The following is a 15,412-nucleotide window of genomic DNA, read 5'->3' as shown; positions in this document are numbered from 1 at the left end:
AAGAACCAACAAACCAAACGCCCCACAAGTGAGTCCCAAGAACTTCCTATGTGGAAAAGGGGAGAGGGCGGGTGAGTGGAGGAAAACAGGGATGGGGGTCAGAGCAGAGGAAGACCACAGTCTACAGCTGGTGGTGCCTCCTTCACGCCTGCTCTGGGTACCCATCCACTTCTCCCAGGGACGCACGCATAGCAAGGGTTGCAGGCTCAGCCGTCCACAGAGCTGTGCTGAAGTCACCAGAGTGTGTGGAATACCAAGAGCCAATCATAAAGCACAGGCACACCATGTTAACAGAAACGCATGCCTTGCTGCTGGTTTGAGAGCAGGGCTTTTGTTGTTGTGAGGGTCTCACTATGTAGTCCTGGTTAAGCCCAGAGCTCCAGACTGGCCTTGAACCCAAAGAGATCTTCCTGCCGCTGCCACCTGGGTGCTGGGACTAAAGGTTTGTGCCACCACATCAGGCCAGAGAGCAGCTTTTAAACAGACATCAGGGGCTGAGTCATATGGCGCCTCTAAGGTCTAGCTGTGGCCGACGTGGTCCAGCCAGCCTATACTGTGAAGTCACTCCCACTGCTTGAATGGTGGGGCAGGAACAGGACATGGCATGCGCTTTAGCACCTCTCTGAGGCCTGGGTCAGACCTGGCAAGAGGAAGAATTTACATGGTAACAGCAGCACTTCATACACACCATGGTGGCTCCCCGCATTCATGTTCGAGCTTTCCTGAGCTGCTCTGCTGTGGAGACCCTGCTACAGAACTTGGGACAGAGCCCTAGGCTTTGGCACAAACTAGCCAAGCATTGTACCTGAGCTGACCACCATCCCCAAGGCTCCATTTTAAATCGTCAAGTCGGGACTCAGTGGGAGTGCTGGCTAGTTTTATGTCAACTTGACATAAGTTAGAGTCATTTAGATGGAGGGAATCTCTATTGAGAAAATGCCCCCAAAAGACCAGCTTGTGGTGCATTTTCTTGGTTGATGATGATATGGAAGGTGTCTCTGTCTCTGTCACTGACACACTGACACACACACACACACACACACCTTGCCCTGCCACCAGAATTAAACACACAGGACATCCATGCTGGGCCTCCCTCCACATGTTAGTTTATTCCTGCTTCCCTCCTGCCCTCAGAAAGAGGCAACTAAAGGGTCCCTTCCTGGGACCTTTGCACCCACTGTGATCTCTGCCTGGCTGGCTCCTTCCTTCAAGGGGTCAGAGCCCTGAAAGCTGCCCCTGATCACACGGCCCCCAGGATTTTAGCAGTCCTCCACACCACCTCCAAGGGGCTCTCCAGGGTCCTCAATTGTCTCGTTCACAACGGAATTATCGAAATTGATTCAAATGTGGGCAGCTCCCAGTGCCACTGATCTAGTAAGCAGTAAGTAGCTTTTAGGAGCACCGGGGTGATGTCTGTCCCAGCTGAGTGATGGACCATGTCCAACAGAACCCACACTTCCCACCTCCTATGTGGTCAGTCTGGGTGGTTGGGGGAGCTGGGCCCCCTGTGCTGTGTCTTGGTCCAGTCAAGCATCTTGAACCTTTCTCATTTCCCATAGAAGTGATCCAGCTTCTTCCAGCCATAGGGTACAGCCTCTCCCACCTCCTGGGCTCCCCAGCTGCCAGCCCTGAGTAGGGTCTCACAGGCATGTCTAACAAGACTGTGGACTTGGAGGAGGGCCTCTGAGGAGAGAGCAAACCACGGCTACCTGCTCAGCTGAGCCTAAACTGGCACAAGTCTGGCTTGCACAAAACATCCCCAGTAAATCAGCTAAGCAATCAGTCCTCTATGGGCTGAACCCAAGAAGCTTCAGGGCTTAGGCTGGAGGCTTTCTCCTAAGGCCTGAGACACAGCACATACCCTCGCTGATGACCAACAACCAAATGGTCTAGCCAGGGTGCTGTGGCTTAGCGTGACACACAGGCTCCAACCATCGGTCTCTGGTGACCTCACAGGCAAGGGGCAGCTAGCTGGTCCTCAAGGGAAGAGTGACAGCCATACACTGCCCAAGTCTGTCTGGTGCTGTCCTGGGTCTCCTGGTCAGACTGCTCCTGGGCAGGCAATCTGGGCCCTGCCTGGGAACAAGGTCATCTGTCCCTTGGCAAGCGACCAGAGGAAAGTGGTAAGGTGGGGGAGGGAAAGTAGATAAAGAGGTGAGATGGGGACAAAGAGGAGGTGACAAGGGGTCACAGAGAAAAGAGAGCTAGGAAGGCAGGCAAGCAGACGGACAGACAGACACAACGAAGGTGGGTGAAGAGGTGAGGCAGGAAAAGAGGAAGTGACATAGGGTCACGGAGACAAGGACAGACAGATGGATGGACAGAGGGAGACAGACACACAGACACAGATACACACACAGACAGACAGACAGACAGACAGACACACACACACATACACACACAGACACACACACACACACACACACACAGACACAGCAGAAACAAAGAAGAGACAGGGCCACACAGAGAAAAAGGAAGAGAGGCCAGGCGGAAGCTACACATGGCAGCAGACAGTGTGAACAGCCTGTATGACCAAGGCCAGGAAGAGCAGTGAGATAGAGGGTCAGGGGGCAGCCGACAGAACACTGTGGGCCAGGATGTGAGGGCTGACATCAGTGACGATGAAGACTTCCCCCTCAGCAAAGGGGGCTGGTCCAGAGGTCAGGAGTCCAGGACAGACTTTTCCTGTTCATGTCCTGTCTGCAAGAAAATGATCTAGTCTACCCTCAGGGACACGCCTGATCGGCCACAGGTCCCTCTCCACCACAGAAGGGCCACAGCATCTGCCAACCGGTCATGGCTCTGGGCTTAGAAGGTGGCATGGTACTTTCACCACAGCCTTGGTGAGAGATCTGGGCTAGGGACCAGGAGTGGTCATCAGACAGATATCCAGTCAGGACCATTAGCCAATGGGGAAGCTTGGGGAAAAATGCCAGAACATGGTCCTGATCCTGTCCCTAAGAACAGGTTCAGGAGGTCACCGTCCTCAGAGTCTATGCCTGAGCCTGCCTCACCTTGGGCAGAGGCCAGAGAAGCTTCTAGAACGGGAGCTGCTCTGATAGGTAAGCAATAGGTAAGTCTACCACTCCAGATGGCCCACTGCACTCCTCACCCGTGGGCAGCTGAGGTCGGGGAAGTCTCACTCTCTCTTGGCTGGGTGGGCTGGGAGATGGCAGGACACTGGTGGCCATCACGGATACCCACAAACTTTCATCAGGGGCTTAGAACCTCTGCGGTTTTAAAAATGTGACCACTTGAACAAGCACTCTGACAGGGCAGGTAGAGGACAGAGAGAGAAGAGTTGGCTAACCAAGGGCCAGGCCAGCTCAGATGCCTCAGGGGCAGGTGGAGGACACAGGCATGTCACGCATAGTAGACACATCCAAGGGAACGTCTATGGCCATCTCAACCTGCTTAGGGACACTCCAGAAAGGGCCCTGAGGCTGTCTGAAGTTCCCCTTCCCCTGCTTGTTTGGGTGCTGGTCCCCAGGATTGAGGTTCTTGGGGATACTCCATGAACAGCAGGTTTTGAAGAACCAGAGTCTTGGGCTGGAGATGCTAGCAACCAGAGACGGCTAAACCTGGGAGGCCACATCTCCGCGGACATCCATCCCAGTGCATTCAGGGACAGCTAGGCGCTAAATGCCAAGGTGCTCCTAGGTTCACCTCTCTGCCTCCACTCCTCTCTTGGTTCAATACCATCAAGGCCGAATTGAGAGCAGAGGAGGCCCCAGTCTCTGGGGTGGGTAAGGAGGCAGTCAGTTCTGGAAGCATAGCTTCCCCAAGGTGGCATGCAGGAGGCAGAGTCTGAGGAGAAGCACTCAGGAAGTACTACCTGGTGTCTACCCTGCAACTCTTGAGTCTGAGAGTGGGGATGGCTTGCTAGAATTCTCAGTGCTTTCTGAACTGTTACACAGGGACCCCCCCATAATGGTTCTCCAATCACAGCATGCAGCAAGCACTCAATACGTGCTCGGATGGGCGCACGTCCTATCCACCAAACAGACATCTCTCGGGGAGCCTTCTGAGTGTCACTGGTGGGCTGAGGAAAGGAACGGCCACTTGTGGCTTTCCTAAGCAACAGTGTGGCCGGAAGCCACAGGAACCACACCAGGACCACAGGCACCGCAACATCTGCAAACAGGGGCCACCCCGGAGCAGGAGGTGAGGAACAGTGTAGGGGAGATACCAAGACAGCAAAAGAACAGGTAGAGAGGCAGCCCTAGCAGCTGCTGGAGGCACGCAGGCCTCCTCCAGGAAAGAGGAGCCATCAGAAGTAGCAAAGGGACAAAACCACACCAGGTGTGGCCGAGCCTTGCTCTGCCTCAAAGGACACCCCCAGTGGGAGTGGCTCGCCACCCTCAGCCCTGTCTCAGGACATGTCACCACAGCACAGAACCTGGCACTCCATCCCTACAGTACAGAGAGGCCCAGCAAGCAGAGCCCTCCATGAGGCCCAGAGGCAGTGCAGCTGGGCAAAGAGAAAGGCAGGCCCGTTACCCAATGATCCCGGCAGAGCAACTGTACTCCCTCAGCTCCCACAGCCTAGGGAGCAAGTCCGACCCTGTGGATGTTCCTTTAGCTAGCTATGACCCCAGGTCTCTAAGTAGAAAGGGAATCCCCAAGGACTTCTCTCTTCTCTTTCTTAGGCTGTTTCACATTCAAATGCACGAGACATGGCACTGCGACAATGTGTCACATTCACCACGGCTACTCTGTCACCATCACCATTACCATTACCAAAACCAGCAGTGGCTGAAGCGAGATGTTCTCTAGACCTGAAGGGTATGCCCACTTGGCCCTGAGTTGGTGGTTCTGTTTGGTGAGGCTTTGGAGGTGTGGCCTTGTTGGAGGAAGTTTGTCACCAGGGGTGAGCTCTGAAGTTTAAGAACTACCCGCTACCCCTCGTTTGTTCTCTCTGCTTGGCCTTTGTGGTTCTAAACATGAGCACTCACTTTCTGCTCCTGTTCCACACCTGCCACTGGCTGCCAAGCCTCCCTACCGGGATGGACTCTCAACTCTTGAGAAGAACGGGAAGCCCACGTAAATTTGTTCTTCTGTAAGTCGCTTTGGCAATGGTATTTTATCACAGCCACAGAAAAGTAACTAAGACAGTCACTGGCATCACGAACATCACCATCAGGCTGAGTGCACTGGGTTCAAGGCCATCCTGGTCTACAGAGTGAGTTCCAGGACAGGAAGGAATACACCGAGAAACCCTTTCATGGAAAACCAAACCAAACCAAACCAACACCAATATCACCAACATCATTACCACCACCATTATCAACCATCATCACCAAAGACCACGATCGCTGGTATTATTACTAAAACCATCATTGCCGCCATATCATCACCACCACCACCACCACCACCACCACCACCACCACCACCACCACCATCATCATCATCATCATCATCATCATCATCACCACCATCACCATCATCACCATCACCATCATCATCATGATCACCATCACTGCCTCCATCACCATCACCCAGGCAGACAACAGCATCCCCTCCACTTATCTCTACAGGGCTAGGTATAAAGATTCACACGGGTCCCCCTGTCTCCACAGTAAACCCAATGCCTCCCAACATTCCAAATGGTGTCCAACTGACCTTTTGTCCTCAGCCTAGAAAAATTCCTGAATGCCTCAGCGAAACCTCTAGTGTGCCCACTGCTCTGTGCCACAACACTGTGGAGTCACATATTGGTCAGAACCAAGCAAGCCAGCTCACTGTGGGCGCAGAAAATGAGCTAGAAAACCACAGCCACAGACCAAATCCAGCCATCCTGCAAGAGTGGACACACACTGAGCCCTGGGTGTTCAACTGAGCATGCCCGCAAGCGTGTGCATCTGTATCTGTGTGCACGTGGGTCCGGAGGGCCAGAGGTCAGCCTCGGGTGTTGTTCTTCAGGAGCTGTCTGCCTTGTACTTGGACACCGAGTCTCTGTAGGGTTTACAGAGTGCAGTAGGCAGGCTGAAGCCACAGTATCCTGTCTCCACCTCTCTTCCACTGGGAGTACGAGCTTGTGCCACTATGCCGAGCTTTTTGTGTGGATCTAGGGATTGGATTCAGGTTCCCACGCTCACATTGCAGGCACTTTACCAGCTTGCCGGACATTTTGACTGGGGGGCTTCACTTGTCTTAGCAGACTGACCTCCCGATCTGCGCTTTTTTTTTTGGGGGGGGGGTTCTTTTTTTTCGGAGCTGGGGACCGAACCCAGGGCCTTGCGCTTCCTAGGCAAGCGTTCTACCACTGAGCTAAATCCCCAACCCCGCCGATCTGCGCTTTAAGTGGACCAGAAAATGGCTGTTTTATGGGACAGCAGTCCCTGTTTATGATGGTCCAGCCCAATTCACAATGAGGCCTGACCTTTGCCAATCTGAGAGAGGACGATGAACAGTGAATCTCTCTCCGCCTCCCAAAAGTCACACCCCCAGAATCCCTGGCTTTTGTGCATCAGGGTCCTGTGCATTGCCTGAATTTACCTAACATCTTTCAGATCAGCCAGCTTTTGCTACAGTGACGCTGTAGGCTGTAAGCTGTGCAATAATGGCTGTACCAATAAAGCTTTATTTACACAGCAGGTAGAGAGCAGAACTGCAAGCTGCCAGTGGCTGGCACTCTAGACACCGAGGCATGAAACACATGTGGTGACCATTGGCTATTTCTCCCCTCAAATACCCATGAGTGAAGGGGCAGATTGGGGGAGTTCAGTGGGTCTCCCCAGATTGTCCTGGGCTGTCTTTACTTTGCGTATGTCCCCACTTTTGTGTATCGGTGTTCTTCTCTGCATGTGTACCTCTGTACTGTGCGTGTACCTGATACCACGGAGACCAGAGGACGACACTGGATCCCCTAGAACTGAAATTACAGGTGATTATGAGCCACCGTGTAGGTGCTGAGAATCAAACTTGAGTCCTCCGTAAGAGCAGTCTGTGCTCTTACGTGCCGAACCATCTCTCCAGCCCTGAAATGTGGCCATCTAACCGTGAGGACTATGGCCTGGCCAGCTCTGAGCCAGAGACACCCTAGCCAAGACAGAAGAGGTTCCACCTCTGTACACTGCCAACACCCTCTTCAGGTCAGATGATACAGAGGGAACCCTAATGTTAGAACTGTATGACGCCAATCATCAAGGACACTGACCACCCGGCAAGGGTCCCTCGAGTGCAGGAGCGGCGGTCCCCAAGGCCAAGCAGTCCATGCCACATCTTACCTGACTCTTGCCACGGCGCCGATAGCTGCGCCTCACCAAGCTCTTGTAGTTCTCATTCTTCTTGGTCAGGTAGTAATAGAGGACACACTCGGCTACTGTCTGCAGGGCAGAGAGAGGACACTGAGGAGTGAATGGGGTAACAGAATGCACAGTAGGAGCCAGGAGCCAGAGGCCTGATTCAAATCCTTGTTCCTCTGATGACCAGCTGGGTGGCCCTGGGACAAGTACCTGACCTCTCTGAATACCAAGCGGCTCGCTTGTGACATGTAGAAACGGACTGTGCGGTCAAGTGGGTTACTCTGAAGGTGACACACACAGGACAGAGCCCAGTGTGGAGAGACGGCAGAGTCGCAGGCTATCAACACAGACCCTGTCCTTGGAACTGTAGGGAACAGTGATGACATCACAGCAGCTCAGCTCCCTCGGAGAACAAAGCCACGGGTACTCAGAGCAACGCCAACCCAGCCTTTGCCACACATGGCTCTGTGCTCCTTCCTGGAAACCCAGGATCCTGAACAGCCTAACCCAGAACTTACGCACAATGGACAAGAAGCTTCACTGGAGCCTACCGTGGTATCTGTGTCTGAGACGTCCGTGCCCATCATGTTTGACCTAGGGCCAAGCTAGGGAACACGAGGACTGTGGGGTGGTACAAATCAGACCACTCTTGGAGTGTGCCATGGACAAACGCTATGTCCACAGGGTCCCCCAAGGCAACCCTCGTCTACACCCATGACCCAGAGGACCTGTGTGTCAGCCAGCTCAGGAATGAGAAATGGCCTTAGCAGCCACCTGTGTCCTAGAAGCACTGATCTGCCTCATCTAGATCCTCTCTGAGTGCCTCTCTCCCTCAGATTCCCCTCCTCTTCCCTCCCCCACAGCCTTACTCAATCTCCAATCTCAGAGCTATTGTGGCTCTGTGGAGCGCCAGCCTTTAAACTTAGGGACTACTGAGTCACCCACACCCATCAGGATGCCTCACCAGACAGGTAGGCTATTTATAATGCTGGTTCCCAACACTCGTTCTTCAGGTACCACATCCCAGAGGGTCCGTCTCCCCAGAACATATCAGCCCATATCAGTTGTGAGGAATGATCACTGTCTATGAAAATGGTTATCTAGATCCCACGGTCCACCTCCCACCAGCTCCCAACATCCCTAAGACTCAGGGCAGGGGTCAGCCAGGCTGGACATCCCACTGTTGAGGGTCTAGATCCAAACTGCGGCCCTCCAGGGTCGGCCAAGGTAGCTGAGGTGCGGGGCCTACAGAACCAACTCCCACGTACAGCCAATGCTGCCACCTGCCCACTAAGGGTTGTTCGTGTACTGTAGGCTAGCCTGGTGTGTGAGTAAAAGCCAGCGGTAGCCCTCTGGGGACAATGTGACTCCTTACCTACAAGAAGCAGAACCAGAGCAAGTGCTCCAGGCTCTGGTTTGGGGAACAGGTTGGGTTCAAATATCAATTCTGCATGAAGGTTTACTCAGAATGATAGGCGTGTTAGCCACACGCCGGAAGTGGTATCTACAGTTGTCAGAAAACCCGTAATACCCGTGACAAGGACCCAGGAGATTACTCCACACACAGACCTGGATGCAGGCCATACCTGGCCACAAGGCCTCAGTTGGAACATGGCAAAACTCTCAGAACTGGCGCCCAACCCAGTGTACTGGGCAAGTGGCTATGTGATGCCAGTCTCCACATCTTTCCTGGGCGGCCTGGGCCTGAAGCCTGAGGCTCCTCCCCATCCCGGGTGGGGCCTGCCTGGCTTTCCCTCTTAGGAAGGAGGCGGAGGCAGGAAAAAAGATGGAGCTGGCCAGAGAGACAGAGGAGGGGCAGACACTCCACCCAGCCCAGACATAGGCCCTGAGGAATGGATGGCAAGCCGGCTTAGTGCCCGTACTGCCAGCCAGGGATGGGCACTCACCTTTCTCTCCAGGAATGAGGCGATCAGGCCAAAGTTCTTGGGATGCTGCATGAACCTGGGAGAAGAGAAGGACGTTGAGGCCAGGCTGAGGCTGAGGGAGGCCCTACAGGACAGCCAAGACCTGAGAGTGCCCAGTGCCTGCCACCCCAGCCTGGCTGGGCGGGCACCGCCCCACTAGCAGATCTTCAGGGCGTGGGAAGGGCTGCGGGGCAGGGACCAGGGTCCAGGGCGTTCCTCGGAGTGACTCACTGGCAGTAATGCCTTTGAAAATACATTTGTTTGTCTTGCTGCAGGCTTCCAGGAAAAATGAGGACACGGCATTCAGCTTGCCAGTGGGGTCCCCCACCCCCCCAGATCTGCTTTTGTCTCTCTTCCCAGCCGGGTCTAAGAAGCTGGGCCTGACTCGGCCTGGCTCGGCCCAGCTAGGCCCAAGCCCACGCCAAGCCAAGCCTGCCTGGGTGAGGTTGCACAAGCCAGGCAATAAGGCCTCCAATAAGGCTGGGACAGAGCCTTGGATGCCCAGGAAAAGCCAAAAGTGGCTGGAGCCGCAGGGGGTGGCGGGAACTGGCTCTGAGCCACAGGCTTCCTGCGAAGCCTGAGCATTACTGGGAAAGCCGGCCAGCTGAAATGTCAGGGCCAGGCAGCTGTGGGGGTAGGGTAGGGTCAAGGCCTGCTTCTGCTTACACCCTCAGGGTGCTGGGTGGCGTCACTGAGCCTGCCCCCTTGTCTCCAGTGAATTGCCACCACCCTGGTATCTCCAGGGAGAAGAAATGGCTGCCAGCAGTCCAGGGCCAGTTCCCACCAGTGTGCAGCTGGTGTTGGGCTGCCCCGCCTGGCCTCCAGGTGGCTGGGCAGCAGGCCAGAGGCCCCTCCCGTTCTCCCCGCCAGACACTGGGGAATCCGGAAGAGCCTCTAAACTCTTCCCAAGGAAGCAGAGGTAGCAAAGCAGCAGGACGGTGGCTACCCTGCCAGCCCCCCCGCCTTCCCCCATGGCAGGCAAGCCTAGGGTACCATTGCCACCATCCCTTCTATAGGACTTCCCCAGGCAGTGATGGGCCCCAGGCTACCAGAAATCAAAGTTGAGACACTGCAGGGCACCTGTCCCTCTCCCCACCACAGTTCACCAGAATCTGGGAGAGCCGGGTCTGATGGCACAACTGTTACCCAGCAACTCAGGAGACTGGGGCAGGTGGACAGGCAGCCTGGGGTACAGTGAGTTTCAAACCAAGCAGGGCAATTTAGTGAGACCTCATCTCAGAACTAAAACAGGAAAAAAAATGAAAACGCGTGGCTCAGAGGCATTGTGAGATAGGCACACATGAATGGGTTTGGCCTAGCCTGGGCGCTTCATGTCGCTCCTGAAGGGAGCATGTACAGGGTACTACATCTAAGGTTCAACCAATCACGGGCAGTTAGGCTTCAAAAGAAGTCAACCGTAGCAGTACATGCCTAGATTGCCAGTGCTATGGGCTGAGGGAAGAAGTTTCAGAGTCAGCACTGCATAAAGAAAGCCCTGTCTTTAAAATGTGTGTGTGTGTATACACATACATATATATACATTGTGTACACATATATATACATATATATACACATTCGTGTATATATAAAACATAACATGGGGTTTATGTCTATGATCCTAGCACTGGGGAGGTTGAGGCAGGAGGAGGGTTCAAGACCAGACTTGACTATACAATGAGCCTGAGGCGAGCCTGAGCTATGAGACTCTGTCTGGAAAATAAAGCGGCACCCCCCATTGCCCCTAGGCAACAAAGTTTTACACATACAAGAGCATGCACACGCACGCACGCACTCACCACCTGGGCCTGTGTAAACCATATTTATATTTGGCCTTCCAGTGGCAATGTCCCTAAAAAACTCCAAGTAACGACTGTTCGTGTGGACTTCCCTTAAATCTAGTAGTGTGACCGACCCCAGGATAAGAATGGGGACACACAGGTCTCATGCAAATCATCACCTTTTCACAGAAGGGTGTCCTAGCTTCTCCTGTTGGGGCAGAAGTGGCTGCCACAGGCACAAGGAGAATGCTATGTAGCCATGCCTATTTTACCCAGGAGGAAACTGAGGCTGGCTTGTGCATGGCCATGTGGTCAGCAAGTGACATCTGAGTTACTCTGAGGTCAGTTTGGATGCCATCAGCACCTTGGCAAGTAAGCCCTCCGGGGACACCATCAGCCTTCAAAGACCAACATAATATGGCTGTGCCTTGCGTAAACAGAAGATGCACCAGTAGACATCAGGTCATCAGTTTGTCAGCTATAGAATCATCAGAGTAAATCACTAGGTCTGAAGTGCAATGAGACTTATCTAGGAAGGGCCGGCCACTAAAGTACCCCTAAGTGTTTGCCCATTAAAACAGCAGGCCTAGCAAGACACTAGGACACACAGAGGCCTCAGCCATCTCAGGACCACTATCCTAAGTCAGGTCATAAAACACACCAGACGGAGGAGTCCTAGGCACAAGAGTCCTAGATACAGGCCACAAAGGAGAGAGCTCCTGACCTGAGCTGCCAATAGGGCAGACTCGGGGGATTCTTTTGTGTGTGTGTGTGTTTCTATAGCCAAATGCTACTTTGAAGACTGTTGCTTGTGCCCAAGCCCCATGTAGCGGCCAAACCTTGTCTGTGATCTGGGATGGGGCTAGCCTGTTGTACAGCGTCCTTCCAAAGGCAGGTACAGCCTGACCCTGGACTACTCTTCCCCCAGCAGACAAGGGTCTCTCTGGAGGGAAAACAGGTCAGCCACTCTGCTCAACAGAGGCCTGTTGCATGAGAACCTCCCCTTCAACAGGCATTCCTGGGCAATGTGCCGGCCCAGTCCCTGCTTCAATCTCTTCGCTCCAGCCTCTCAGGGGTCCTGGTCCTCTGAGGAAGGGGTTCTGCTTCAAGGTAGAGTGTTACAGGGTACTGCCCCAAATAACAGACATAAGAATATTATCGTGACATCTATACCACCACCTCTTCCAGGGCTCCCCAAAACGCGGGATGTTTCTTTTGACCTAGAGACAACACCTCAGGTCCTCACCCTGGGCTAAAATGGTCTTCCACCCAGAAGTCACAAACTCGTCTCCCCTAAACTGTCTGGAGAAGCCTCCTGGAGACGCACTTTTTGAGACAGGGTCTCACTGTATAGATTAAGCTGGGCTGGAGTAGAAGAGATGTCCCTGCCTCGGCCTCCCTGGTGCTGGGGTTAAAGGTTTGGCAACCACACTCAGCTGAGCTCCATCTCCTAACTACCAGAGCCTATTCCTGATCACTGAAGCCCTGGCTTCCCTACACGGCCTCTCTATTCCAGCGGCCAGCTACGCCTGCCTCCACACCACAGGCGCTCTACGTCTGTCAGGCGGCCTCGCCTCTCTGAGCCTATGTGGAGGGAGCTGTCTGCTGATGAATTCTGTGAGGTACAAGGAGACACACACCTGTTACCTACGAGAAGACAAATGCCTAAGACTCCTAAAAGGATGGAGGCAGAGAGGGGCTGAGGATCCCTTCACCGCCAGAGCAGCGGGAGTTCTGATCAGTGCCTCTGTGACCACAGTGTGAGAACAGAGAGCACACAGGCAAGGCTCCCAGGCAGCCGCGGAGGACACTCACTTCTCGCGGAAGGTGTCCCTCTCCTGCTCACTCCACATGTTGGTAACCTGGCGGTCTTTGTACACCTTCATGGGGTCGTCCATGAGTCCGTTCATGTTGATGAACTTGATCCTCTGCTGGTCCGCATCGTACAACATGGGCGGGATCACAGCCAGCTGGCGCATCTGCTTCTCCAGGTTCTGCAGCAGAGCACAGGGTGGGGTCAGGGGGCAAATGCAGGGCCTCCAAGGTGAGGGGTGGGTGCCCCGGCCCTGGGGCATTCCTTAGGGGAGGGATGATGAATTAAAAAGTCAGCCGTGGCTGGTGCTGGAGAGGATTTAGAGTTGTGGGGTAGTTAAGGAAAGTAAAAGCCGTAAATTCAGTGCACAGCATGAGGCCTTATCTGCAGTAGGAGAGGCCATGAATCTCACCCCCACAAAGGCAGTGTAATAAAACACTGTGAAGGCAGGGACAGGGCACGGCCCAGCCTGGCTCCACGCACACTCGGGATGGCACATATCTGGCTTAGAGCCAGAAATCCAGGGGATAGCACAGGGCACGCAGAGAGCCTGGTCACTTTCTGGCCCTGGCTTTTCCATCATCCCCTGGGGACTGGGCCTGCCTGCCCTTCTATGGCTGCCTGGCTTGTCCATGTTAGGAAGGTGCCAGGTGTCTCCTGCCCAGTACCCTCTGGTTCTGACCCAGACTCTGTCTCCAGCCTTGTTCTGGCAATGGCTCCCCAAAAAGGTGGCAGCCACAACACTCTTGTGTGGTTAGAGCCTAAGGAAGGGTCCAATGTGTGGGTAGACAGGGCCACTGTCTCCCTGCTTCCAGAGAAAACGAAAGCCACACCTGCATCCACATCTGTGGCACAGAGGTTGAACCGAGCCGCATGGCCGCCAGCGAGGATGGCCCCATGGCTGCCGCTTGCGGATTTTTGAGTTCTGCTTTCTGCCCACAAGAGGAGGAGAGGTTTTCCAGCAGAACTACAGCAAGAGGATGTCCCTTAAAGGCCAGGCATTCAGTGGGGTGCAGGCCCGAGCTGGTAAGGTTGCTGCGTGCACAGGGCTGTCTGTGTTGACAAGGAGGCCACTTAAGCGGCCACTCCTGATACATGGCCAGGGTTGCCACGTAACTGCCTCAGAAGGGACAAAGGTGTTATGGCCATCTCTGCCTGAGAGCAGAACCACCAGAAAAGAAGCAAGGGTCCTGGTACATGGTGTTCTGGGTCCACTGTGGTGGCGGCCATGTACACCTCTCTGGGGACAAGCACCTGCTCTGCTTCGTGGCCTTCTCTGTGATGGTGACCACACCCCACCAAGATTGGCACTGGGTCCCCAGGGAAGACCAAAGGGACAACGGGCAGAAGGCAGGCTCCTCTAGGAAGGTCCTCGGCTGGCCCCAGCTGCTCTCACTGACAGACCGCCCCCTAACAGTTCTGCCAAGCTCAGCAGAGACCCTGAACCATGGCAGTGGGAGAGGAGTGAGGGGCACTTATCCCTGTCCCACAACCCAGCTTCCTGATGTCCCTTCTAGGCACTAGAGGCTTTTTGGATCAGTGAATTTCCCCAACTATGTTTTCCTTCACAGTTGTGGGTATCCCTGTCATCTGTGCCCTTTGGGGGACAGGCATGGCCTGGCACGGCCACTTATTGCTGGTGCCCACATCGCTTCTGACGGATGCCCATCACCAGCCTCGGGATTGAAAGCACTAGGTTTCCTGCTGGCACCTGACCATCATGGCAGAAGCTATGTGTAAATGACATGGAGAGAGACATTCAAAAGCGATGGGGTGTGCACAGTGTCACTGTGGACTTACCTCCTGCTCAGACAAGCCATCGATGATCTCAGAAACCTCATGCTCACTGCGTGCCGCCGACATGGAGAGCCCACTGCCACGCTGGCCCACCCTGCTGGAAACCAGAAGGACACAGTCAGGACCAGCCATCCCACGGAGAGGCTAGGCCTGGATCATGGGGCAGAACATTCTAGAGGGTTAAGTATGGGTGAATGAATGGGGATGGGGAGACCAGGGCTGAGACCCCACCTTCACATCTGACCAGAGGCTTAGAGCCCAGGAATGTCAACCCCCAGAGGTTACAAGATGGCAGCCCATCTCCCATGAACAAAGGACAAAGATCCAGCAGGAACCCAATGCTGCCTCTAGCCCGAGGACCAGGAGCAGGTTTCTGGACCTCAGATCAGCCCCTGGGACCATGTTGTTGTGTGGGTCGGTGAGACAAGTCGGATGAGCCTACGCATCCAGGTGGCCACACCCAGCTAGCCTCGTTTGTTCAGACAGCCTGCCCAGGTTTCTCCCGTCATGGCCACAGTGAGGACAGGCACCCACCTCGGAGCTGGGCCCGGCCATCCTCCCGTCCCCACTCCGACTCCCCCCCCCCCCCCCCCCCGCAGAGTCGCACTCAGCAGCTTTAAGCAGGCATGGGGTCGGGAGAGTGAGAACAGCAAGACAAAGCTCATGAGTGATGGCTCTGGAGGGTGCCTAGCTGTAACTGTGAAGCCCTGTGAGGGCACTCTGGGCACAAGCCAGCAGAGGCCCACGTGAACCCTCTATACATGCTCATCCCTGGGAGAGCTGTTTTACATGTGCTCACCTCAGTACCCTCACCCCGCTCTGGGCCTTCACTTCCGCACACACGCACTCACT

General features: G+C 54.6%; 1 protein-coding gene across 52 annotated transcripts in view; it reads right to left on the bottom strand.

Annotated features, from left to right (window-relative positions):
* The window catches only part of Ncor2 (nuclear receptor co-repressor 2), a 162,646-nt gene that overhangs the window by 55,701 nt on the left and 91,533 nt on the right, over nucleotides 1–15,412 (bottom strand). For all 52 annotated transcript variants that reach the window (NM_001437571.1, NM_001108334.2, XM_087578889.1 and 49 more), the window contains 4 exon segments: nucleotides 7,230–7,328; nucleotides 9,155–9,209; nucleotides 12,766–12,944; nucleotides 14,564–14,657. In NM_001437571.1, the coding sequence (NP_001424500.1) occupies nucleotides 7,230–7,328; nucleotides 9,155–9,209; nucleotides 12,766–12,944; nucleotides 14,564–14,657 (427 nt within the window).

The sequence above is a fragment of the Rattus norvegicus genome, chromosome 12, assembly GCF_021556685.1.
Source record: "Rattus norvegicus strain SHRSP/BbbUtx chromosome 12, alternate assembly SHRSP_T2T, whole genome shotgun sequence".
Taxonomy (NCBI): domain Eukaryota; kingdom Metazoa; phylum Chordata; class Mammalia; order Rodentia; family Muridae; genus Rattus; species Rattus norvegicus.
The sequence above is the reverse complement of the archived record's forward strand: the minus strand, read 5'-3'. Positions and strand labels throughout refer to the sequence as shown.